This window comes from Nylanderia fulva, unplaced genomic scaffold, assembly GCF_048542155.1.
Source record: "Nylanderia fulva isolate GAGA-0341 unplaced genomic scaffold, ASM4854215v1 Scaffold20, whole genome shotgun sequence".
NCBI lineage: Eukaryota > Metazoa > Arthropoda > Insecta > Hymenoptera > Formicidae > Nylanderia > Nylanderia fulva.
In genome coordinates, this window is record NW_028190264.1 from 1,294,327 (window position 1) to 1,306,548 (window position 12,222).

The 12,222-nt window shown below is 32.8% G+C and overlaps 1 protein-coding gene across 1 annotated transcript in view; it reads left to right on the top strand.

The window, feature by feature from the left end:
- Positions 1–1,816: 1,816 nt before the first annotated feature.
- LOC114944103 (uncharacterized) overlaps positions 1,817–12,222 on the top strand; it is a 126,093-nt gene continuing 115,687 nt past the window's right edge. The window contains exons 1-2 of the mRNA XM_029319858.2: positions 1,817–2,128; positions 9,214–9,659. Coding sequence (XP_029175691.1) covers positions 9,408–9,659 — 252 coding nt within the window. The 5' untranslated portion in view covers positions 1,817–2,128; positions 9,214–9,407. The remainder of the gene's footprint in view (positions 2,129–9,213; positions 9,660–12,222) is intronic.

The window sequence follows — 12,222 nt, forward strand, 5'->3', positions numbered from 1 at the left end:
TTCAAGTTATAATGTTCAGGTTTGTCTTATGAGATTCTAATTTTATGATTTTTTTTCTTATTTTAATTATTCATTTTTTAATTTATGCAAATAATGTTAAAACACAAAACATATCGCTTTAAAGTTATATAGCTTATCTGCAAGTCGAAACTTGCGCGACGTTGTAGATGTTCGATATATAGAACAATAACTTTGCAGTCAGGTCGTGTACATGCATATTCAAATCTGCGCAAAAGCATTACATTGCTTTTTCTTTAATAGTTCATATCTTTTCAGAGTCTTAAATTAGGTATTTTTTATCGCCGAGAGAAGATGATAGAAACATTCTGCAGACATATCCAATGAATAGAGTAAATTTGTATCGATGTAAAAAATAAGTCTGAAGAATTTTTCATATTTATTTTTGTATAGCTATATATGTGTTAAATTATTTTATACTTTAAATTCTGCGAGATGATTCTTTGTCAAAAATTAAGGAAGGTTTGTTATACAAATATATACTCTTGCATATCCCTCTCTGAGAAGTCAAACTTTTCTAAAGAGGGAGATAAAAATTAAGTTTTTATTTTTTTTTCTCAAATTTCAGACAAATTAAAAAAATGAAACGGAAAATATCCAAGTTTCATTTCTTCCTCAGGTTAATTAATTAAATTTTCGCCAAATAAGAATCAGGGTGCGTCCAGCAGATTCAATGAAAAAATTCCCCGACTTTTTCAGATTTTCCAAGATTAGAAATGAATTTTTTCCCTGACTTTTTAGTATTATTTTTTTCCAAATATATAATTTGCATATATCTATATAATAAGTCAATTAAATGTTAAATCATGAAAAAGGTTCGGAAGTTAAAAAAACAAAAATCTAAATCAATTATACAATCTGTATTATGTACGATAATCGAAACAAACATGTCACTATAAACTATTTAAATGATCACCTTTTTTATTTATATTACATCAAATTTTATTTTTAATATATTCTAACAAATTATAATATATATATATTTTAATATATTTAATGGTGTCTAATATCACAACAAAACTTTTAAATAAAACATTTGTAATAAAATTAATGCATTAATTTTTAATAAAAAAATTAATTAAAATAAAGTTTGGCTCAATCGCTCAATATATCCACTCCCTCATTTTATTTCATACAAAACACAAAAAATTAGCATACTGGGAGTCAAGGAAAAGTTATATTTATTTACTAAAAAATTTCAAATTATTGAGACAGATGTAGAACGTGAAAAAATCCAGATAAATAGTAAAATGTCCTGACTTTTCCCTGACAATTTTGATTAATAAAATTCCCTGACAATACCCGGTTTTCCAGATTTCCCTGACCGCTAGACACCTGAGAATCATCCCCAAAAACTTTTCGCACTAATTCCGACGCATCGTATACACGTATATACATATGTACATATATAAGGCAAATGCCAATTTAATTTCGCTCGTCAATTTTCTGTATCAGAGAGCAGGGTGAGCGTGTGGTAAAGACAGACATACGATCGTACAACATATCGATCTCCGATAAGCGTCACGGGGATCTCCTTCGCTCCGCTCCCGCGTCTGGCATACTCGGGCTCTTATCACTGTCACTTTCCGGCCGAGCGACCGACTTTCTTCCTTGCTGGTGGCCGCTCTCGCACCCCCCCACGGCCGGACCAATCGGCGCGGCCCTTTAGCGCGCGCCGCGTCGCGCCGGCAGAATCCGCATGGCGGCGCGGCGTTACACCGCCGGTGCGGCACATGCGCGCGCCCAATCGTCGTATATCTATAAGGGTAGCTACCCTCGGCGAGGCCGGTCAGTTCTCGCCCGTCCGGGAAATCGGGTCGTTGTTCGCGCGATCGCCCGATACAGATCCCGTGTGTATCTCGCGTCGTATCCCAGCATCCGAGACACGCGTCTCTGTCTCTCTTTCCCTCTCTCTCTCTCTCTCTTGATAAAAAACAAAAGGTCCGCGATGCCGAACGCGGCTTAGAAACTCCGTGAACTCGCCAGACGGGAGAGTTTTACGAGACACGTGCGTATATCGTTTATGCGAGTAGAGGGTCACATATTGGTCCCGCTGGTGTTTTACTGATGGGTAAAAGTGTTCTCGCCGTGGGAGTAGTGAATACACACAGTAAGGATCTCGTAAATGCGCGATCGGGTTGTGCCTTGCTCGTCTTCCTTACAGCACACATATCCCGAAGACGGTCGGAGAACATCCTAAGGATGTCCTCTGGATATCCTCTGAATATTCTCTGGGTATCCTCTGGATATCCTTTGGGTATCCTCTGGGTATCCTCTGGGTATCCTCTGGGTATCCTTTGGGTATCCTCTGGATATCCTTTTGGAATCCTCTAGATATCCTCTGGATATCCCCTGGGTATCCTTTGAGTATCCTCTGGATATCCTTTTGGTATCCTTTTGGTATCCTCTGGATATCCTCTGGGTATCTTTTGAGTATCCTCTGGATATCCTTTTGATATCCTCTGGATATCCTTTGGATATCCCCTGGGTATCCTCTGAATATCCTTTGGGTATCCTCTGGATATCTTTTTGGTATCCTTTGGATATCCTCTGGATATATTTTTGGTATCCTTTGAGTATCCTTTGGGATATCCGAAGATCTTTCGGATATGTTGTGCTATTAGGGCTATTAAATTTTTTTCGAGAGACGAACTCCAAAACTTTGGGCTCTGCGCTATATTTCCGGGATGCGCCGAATATAAAAGCTCTGTACGTATTTTCGCCCCCGAATAAACGAGGGTTGTTGGCTAATGCGGTGTCGATTTAATCATTTTCGCGTCGCTTGGCTATGCTGATAAATTCGAATGGCGATGAGTTTCGCTTGTACACTTTCCGGCGATGTCGCACCACCGCGATGACTTTATCAGTTGTCGCCATATTTTCAGCGATATACGAAATATCTAGGGAACAGAATTGATCGCCAGCGATACACTCCAATTAGATATAATCGTCCGATCATGCTGACCCGATGACGAATCTTACAGCAAAATATATGTAACGAAATATATTGATGAATGAAGTATCGAGGGTGATAAAATAACACGAGTGGTAAACGTGTGTAATTCAATTCGGGGAATGCATTGATCCACCGAAATCACTTGTCGGAAATATGTATATGTGAAGGAATATTAAGCGAGAGAGATATTTGGAAGCGAGGAGAGAGAAGAAGTTAATCGACGAAAATGTGCACGAATTTAATTGTTCTCTATTACCGATTGCAATGTCGACCGACCGAAATTCTACGGCAATTAGATTTCCGAGTGAGATTCGTATGAGTGTGTCATATTCGCGGAGAGAAAATTGGTTAACAACGACAAAATCCGTGTAATCCAACGTAATTCTCATATATCGCGTGTGAGAACGACGATCAATCGAAATATATACGCTATATATATATATATAGCAATTCGCGTTGCAAACTTTAAATAAAAACATGTACATTTGGCGCGTAAATAAAATGTGTCTGCGTTAATAGGATAAGTAATTAACTAAATGAAATAGAAAGCTACAAAAAGTATTCACGTCTTTTTTTCAATTTTACCTTCGCAGTCGACGATGCTGGCTGACCGTATCGTTAAAAATTGTTTCTACCCCTAGGTTTTATTGGAGTTTAATTTGTTCTTCTATTTTTCCTGAGAAGACGATATAAGTAGAAATAATAACTGACGTAAACTTTAGTAATTATAACTAATGCTTCTAAAAACGCCGTATAAGAAAGTTGTGGATGATCAATGGGTTCTGAATATTGTGAAGCAATGTAAATATAAGTGATATAGATAACAATTTAATAAGAAATCTACATTAAAATTTCAAGTAGCAATTTGATTAAAATTATTGGACAAGATTATTTATTGTGAAAAAATTAATGAAAAAGAGTAATTAATAACGGCTTCTGCTCATACAAAGTGCATTTAACAAGGATGTGTTACAACATTAGTTATATCGTTGAGTTTAACAATTTAACGGTGTAATCATGAGAATTTTAATTAAAATTATAAGCATATTTAATTAACCGATAATGATTTAATAATAATTAACGTGGATATATATGTCATATGGATATATATCATAGATTGCAGGAATAAAATTTACTTTAATGAATAATTCAATCAGTTTCTAATAAAATGCATTTTTTAACAATCGTGAAAAGCATAAAATCTCCATACAATCATACATCTCTCGTTAATTATGAAACTGTGAGATTCTAAGGACGCAAGTTTGACGAGTTTATCGTTCAATAGAGAGGGATACCATTCGCTCGAGTGACTTGTGTCTTTGAGTCAAGAGCTCTGCAATTAGACGGAAGGGTTTGATGTCGGATGACATGCTTCAAGTGCAATCATATATATATATATATATATATATATATATATATATATATGATTGCTCTTTGATCATTAGAAACATGATCATCATAACATAATCCCGGAATAAATTTTGACACGAATATACGCGGACAGAAACTTGCCTCGCTACCTCGAGACTCCATTATTCGAATTGCAGTTCGATAAAAAGGATAAAACGCGTCCGTAAATACGTTATGTAAGATATAACTTGTGTACATTGCGCAAATACATTCGAATTAATTAATATCTATAATTGTGTGCGATTGGTTACGAGCAAAGCAAGTCATATTTATATTTCAAATAAATACTTGATTTTTATTAAAAGGAAATTAAAATCCGCCAACAAATTCTTAAATGTTCGACGCACAAATACTGGGTTTAAACATGTGCTTTGGTTGTAAATAAAAAAATCATCTGTATAATTGTAGAATATAGCAACATGTATAATTCAATTATTAATTACATCAAGTGTGTTATATAATTTTGCCAAAAATATTAAGTTAACATGAAATTTTGACAGTTCAATTATTGCAAAAGTGTATTTTCCACTTCCAGCATTAAACCGTAAGTTAAATTTCTAATAAGGTCAATTCTAATTAAAATCGCAAATTAAATTTCAATAATTGATGCAAACGTTATATTCTGAACTTTAGTTTCCAACTCTTCGTTTCACATTTTTTTCCTCGTGAAAGATATCTGCAATTTCGTTAAAGCGCGATAACCCTGGTAAAATTTTCCGTGGGTGTAATCGAGTGTTGCGCATTTCCGCCCCTAGAACGGTCTCCGGAGAGATTATGAATTAGCAAGCGTGTTTGCTGAGACAATCTCGGACTCGTAGACTAGCAGCTAGCGATATCCCGAGCGCGTCTCGGAATCTAGTTCACCATGTTTAGTTAACGTCAAATGAGTTATTCCGCGCGAGAAGCACAAAATGGATTCGCTGCTTACTGCGCTGCATTACTGCTCGCTGAGTTTACACATAAATTCTCTGCATTTTACATTAACCCCGTCGTCGGGCCTAGTGCAAGGACGCGTTAAAATCTCTCTCTCTCTCTCTCTCTCTCGAGTAACGATTAAGTTGGCCAGCGCTAAATTGATTTCAAGACGATTGCCTCCCTCAACGCGTAAATTTCATCAATCGTCATTCGGTCTCGCGATTTTTTATTTTTTTACATATTCAAATTTTGTTCATATGTATACAGTGTTTGTTAGTGTCTAAATAAAATTGAGTTTATTAAAATGAAATTTTGGCGTCATCTTATCTTTATATAAAAGATAATATAGATGAAAAAAAGTATTACTAAATTATCTAGGATAATTTTCAGATAATTTTCGTTTAGAATCATAACACATAAAAATACTTAAAATAGTAGAACTTAAGCAGTAAGCGATAAAAATTTATAAATAAAAATATGAATATATTTTTATATCCCTTTTATAATTTACAATTTTTTTATAATCACCAGTTTTTTTTTTAAATCACCGTATAATTTTATCTTTTATCTAGATATATATTTAAAACAAAATTGTAAGGTAAATTTATATATATATTTTTATCGCATCTTCATCTAGCTAATTTTAAAATTATCCAAGCACAACACTGTATATATAAAAAAATCTGTTTGAATCTAGATAAAGAATGCTAATAATTTATTGTAATTCTTTCGTTATGTCTGTGTTCAGTTGTTCGAAACTAAAAATGTGAAAAACCCAGAGAAAAAAGAATGAAGGATATAAAAATCAAGAGGACAATTCTAACAAGTAGTGTAGTTTGTTGTTTGGGCAAACGGGAATGTTGAAAATCCTTGTGTTGTAAAGAGAATATCGGGCCAAATCGAATACATCGATTCGATGGCTTGAAACGCGATGCTATCGCTAGTATTGCGGGTCTCGATGTTGTAATTGCATTTAGAATGAAACAGGATACTATTGAAGTTTCTCCTAGAACAATATTCCCTAAGGCACTGGAAACATAGTTGTAAAATATAACAGTAGGAATACAAACGGTATATATTCATCCATTAATCCAAATTCACATCAAGTATATGTTAATTTTTCCGAAAATATCAAGTCAATGTTTTCTTAATGAAATTTCAGCGGTTGCTGCAAAAGTATATATAATTTTACCATTTTCAACATTAAAGATTCTAATAATTAAACGTCCAAGTTTAAATTCTAAGGTTAATTCTAATTAAAATCGAAAATTAAATTTTAATTATCGATGCAACCCCGGATACCCTCAAATTTATTTTCTTAATTACAATTCTTTGCTTTACACAGACAAAAAAATCATTAAATTAATAAATATTTATTTCAATACTGACTAATAAATCATATATTTGAAACAAATAACTATTTATCTGTTTCGAAAAGGATTTTCTATATCAAAAAAATATTTTTCACATTAAATCAATATTCTTAGTTTCAAATAAATAATTTATTGAAAGTTAAATTTTAATAATTGATACAACCCCGGATACTCTTTTTATTTTCATAATTACAATTCTTTGCTTTACAAAAAAATTATTATATATATAAATTAATAAATATTTATTTCAATACTGTCTAATAAAAAAATTATATATTTGTAACAAATAAATATTTATCTCTTTCGAAAAGAACTTTCTTATATCAAAAAAATATTTTTCACATTAAATCTATATTCTTCGTTTCAAATAAATGATTTATTAGGCAGTATTGAAATAAATATTTATTCGGACTCAATAATTTTTCCAATTAAATTACTATTTTGTTAATTGAACATATATTAGTATTTAAGTCAAATATACGTTTTGTTAGATTTAATATGTTACATTTAATTTAAATATTTTTAATAGGAACGATATATTTAATTCGACCCAAACTAGCCAAGAAATTTTTATTTTATTTCCATAACGTTTCACACGTTGTGGAAATAAAATAAAAATTTCTTGGCTAGTTTGGGTCGAATTAAATATATCGTTCCTATTTTAAATACCACTAGCGACGTTTTAAGTATTCAATTTGATTAAATATTTTTAATTTAAAGATTTAGTCGCGAGTTACGAAATTTTTTGTCAGTGTACAAACGCAAAATAAAATAAAATAAAATGTTCGAGCACAAAAGAATTCGCAATTTCAGACGCTTAGCGGCCAATTTGGAGTCCAGTCGAATTCTCCCGCATCATGAATTCTAGGGATTCCCCTGCCGATACAGGGCCACTGATTAATGTTGAATGCGCGTTTGATAAATGATCGACTCCTCGACGAAGAGGAAGACGGTGGAGAATCACTGGCCCGATGTGCTCTCTCACGGCTCGTAGCTGCGGTTTGATCGAAAGGATATTTCCTCCCTCATACACACGCGAAAACTTCTTCCGAAAGATAAACCGCTCTCTTTCAGCCTCCGTCCTCGGGCACAAAAGTTTCCGCGCGCAACGAAGAAGATTCGCGAAAGATTTTTTTTCTCGTCGCCGCGACGTAATCCGAAGAAGGTCGGCGGAGTTTCGTTTAGGAAATTTATAAGAAACTAACGAACACGAAACTCTCTCGGCCGGAAATTCTCGAGATACCCGAAAAGCGATCTCATTCAATCGCGGAACCGAGTCCGAGTATAATTCGGAGAAGTTATGAAGCTTGATGAAGAGATACAATTCTAGAGATACTTTGGTTTGCAAATAATCGCGAAACTAAGAAGTAATTAGGAACAACGTACAGAGGATAATATTAAGTAACAGTACACGTGAAACGTAAAACGGAGCATTCAGCTTTAAAATTTTTATTTTTATTTTAAAAAATTATATATATATATATATATATATATAATTTTTTTAAATAATTTTTTATTTTTTATTTTAAAAAATTATATATATATAATTTTTTAAAATAAAAATTTAAATTTTAAAGCTGAATGCTCTATATATATATATATACGTATATTTAATATTTGTAACATATTGATTATATATTAACGAATAAAGTATATATTTCAACAAAATTAGAATTTTAATAAAGAGATTCTGAAACTTATCAATTTTAATTTAAAGAACGTTGAAATAAGAAACAAATCATAATGTAAAATATTGAAAAAAATGATTCGTTACTCGTACATTTTTTGAAACTATTCCTTTTCGCGAACATTGTATAAATAATTAAAAAATCTGACTTTTCAACAGAAACTTGTTGACCGCGATGCATTGCGCGTCAACTCGTTAGCGTGCCTGTCACGTGTGCAAGTCTTTATAATCCTCGAGGTTGCAGTGAAAGTAGGTCGAACTTTCGCATGGAAGGAAATTAGGGACGAGTTTCCGCGTGCATCATTTCTGCGAGAGAGAGAGAGAGAGAGAGAAGATCGATCTTGGAATTATTAGGTAATTACCCTGGTGCGGCGGGAATAATTCCAGAATCGATTACACGGGGTCAGAGGTCGAGGAAAACCGACGAACAGAGGACGATATTTTTAAACCCTTCTCTCGCGCGGAATTAAGTGCTATCTCGTTTAATATTAGATCGCTCGCATATTTCTATCAAGTGATATTATGCAACTCTCGGAATTTAAAAAAAGTTCCGTCTCGTTTCAATTTCGATCGGTTCCAAAATAAATTATAAATATGTACCGATACATCGAGCGATATATTTAAATGTTTTCAAAATAATTTTTCGCAAACAAAAAAAAATTGTGTCGTGCAAAAATAAAAATAAAAATAAAATTTTTTAAATAGAATATATTTATTATACATATTGTCAGAAAAATAAAAATAAAATAGAGAGACCTTGCGGACGAACAAGGCACACTACCCTTTCCGTATTCGAAGAATCGAGGGTCGATTTCTCGAGAATGGCGAGTCAGAGCGTGGGATGAATTTTGCAGAAAATCGAGAGCGCGCCATAACGCCGACGAGGACGACGAGGACTTTATATGAGACGGCTCTACGGCCCTTAATGTCTCCATCGTGAGCCGTCGGTAGCTATCCTACACGTGCGGGACTCGGTCCTGCGGGACTCGGGATCACTCGGGTGGTGGTGAGAAGGAGAGCGAGCCGAGAGAGCTGAGATAAAAGGACGATGGGGGTGCCGGACGTGGAGCAGGCCAAGAGGCGACTCCAGGACATCCTGAGGCGGGCGCAGAAGCTGGAGATACCGACGCAGGAGGTGATCTCGACGAGAACGGCGCGGAAGTTGCTCGCGAGGACGCGCAACGTCCTCGCGTGGACCATCTGGATCGGCGTGTTCGTCATCCTGCTCAGCGGCGTCGTCTACGCGCGCTGGCCGACACGGCAGGACGTGGAGACCGTCAGGACCGTGCTCAGGCGAACGGTCAGTAGATTTTGATCTCGATATTAGATTTTTACCGAACCAATTTTTTAAATTCATTCGGAGGACTAATAAGAGCCAGGCATTTATTATTTGCTCCGTTATACATATTTATTTTTTAGGCATTTCACATTTTTATATTATTTTATTTTTAATTTATTTCAAATTTTTATTCTAATTTTATTTTCAATTTATTTCAAATTTGTTATTTTTAGATTAGAAGAATGTAAAAATAATTTCGTGACATTTCATATTTGTGCCTGGCTTTTATCATATCTGAATTCGATTTTTATAAAACAAGAGATACCTCTTTTCTTGTTAATACGCTTCAAATAATGTTTAAATCGAAGATTCTTTTAAATATTCAGAGGGCTAATAAAAGCCAGGCACTTATTTTATTTGCTTTCTTATATACTTATTTTTAATTTGTTTCAAATTTTTATTATAATTTTATTTTCAATTTATTTCAAATTTGTTATTTTTAGATTAGAAGAATGTAAAAATAATTTCGTGACATTTCATATTTGTGCCTGGCTTTTATCATATCTAAATTCGATTTTTATAAAACAAGAGATATTTCTTTTCTTGTTAATACGCTTCAAATAATGTTTAAATCGAAGATTCTTTTAAATATTCAGAGAGCTAATAAAAGCCAGGCACTTATTTTATTTGCTTTCTTATATACTTATTTTTAATTTGTTTCAAATTTTTATTATAATTTTAATTTTAATTTATTTCAAATTTGTTATTTTTAGATTAGAAGAATGTAAAAATAATTTCGTGACATTTCATATTTGTGCCTGGCTTTTATCATATCTGAATTCGATTTTTATAAAACAAGAGATACCTCTTTTCTTGTTAATACGCTTCAAATAATGTTTAAATCGAAGATTCTTTTAAATATTCAGAGGGCTAATAAAAGCCAGGCACTTATTTTATTTGCTTTCTTATATACTTATTCTTAATTTGTTTCAAATTTTTATTATAATTTTAATTTATTTTCAATTTATTATTTTTAGATAAAAAGGAATGTAAAAATAATTTCGTGACATTTCATATTTGTGCCTGGCTTTTATCATATCTGAATTCGATTTTTATAAAACAAGAGATACCTCTTTTCTTGTTAATACGCTTCAAATAATGTTTAAATCGAAGATTCTTTTAAATATTCAGAGGGCTAATAAAAGCCAGGCACTTATTTTATTTGCTTTCTTATATACTTATTTTTAATTTGTTTCAAATTTTTATTATAATTTTAATTTTAATTTATTTTCAATTTATTATTTTTAAATAAAAATAAAAGAATGTAAAATTTTGTGACATTTAATATTTGTGCCTAGCTTTTATCACATCTGAATTCGATTTACCTATATAAAAAAAGAGATATCTTTTCTTGTTAATACTTCAAAAAATATATCTCGAAACATAAACTTTTCGTGTCCATTTTTCACAAATTGAGAAATCGAATTTTATAGCTTTTGATAAAAAAAAAACTCTGAAAATATCGCGATTCTCAGAAACGAGCGATATTTCTTCCCTCTTCTCGTAATTTCCTAAATTCCCGGAATCTTTTATGAAGAAAATACATTTAAATTCGCATAAAACTTTCTCAAACATACGAATTACCCTTTTCTCATTTCGTTTACACAAAAGAAGAATAAAAAACTCTCTGCACTAAAAATGTTCTTCTCATTCTTTTCTTCGTTTCTTGCACTTTCTGTTTTTCCGCGATGATTTCGTCGAACGCATCTTCGCTTCGTTTCAAGAAACGACTTTTGACTCTCTATCAAATATTCGCATCGTCAATATCGCTTCTCTCCTATCTTTTAACAAAAAGTATTCGATCTGTTTATCGATATCGATCCGTCGTCGTTCGAGAATAGGCGCCTTGAAATTTTCATCCAAACGATCGCGATATCTCGAGCCGATACGCTGCGTTTCGGTCAATTAAACACGCGATCGTAGCCATCGTAATAATATCGATAATGCCGAAGAAGCATTAGGGGTAGGAAAATAAAAATTCACCAGTGATATTTATTATGGACAGCAGCCCGGAGACGGTTACGAGCGATAAACGGGTCAGACCACGGCATGGAAAATTCTCCTCGTAAATGGAAAGATGCAAACAACCGGTTACGAGAAAAGCGTTTCCGGCAGGATAAAAGCCGATCGATCTTTCGCATCTTTGTTCTATGCATTCCATCGATTCCGCGATCCTTTTTTTTTCGAACTATCGCGTATCGATATAACAAATCATTATTCCGAGAAGCATCCGTGAAAAGTTTTTACATGACAGTATTTTATATGACAATTTAAAAGAAAATATATATAATAAAGATAGATATAATATAATAAATAGATAGATCGATATAATAATATAACATAATAAAGATAGATATTATTTATGCTAATATAAAAAAGAATAAATATAATAGAATAATATATGAATATAATATAATATAATAAATAAAATAAATATAATATAATATAAAGATGGATATTGTTTATGCTAATATAAAAAAGAATAATTATAATATAATAAATATAATAAATATAATATAATATA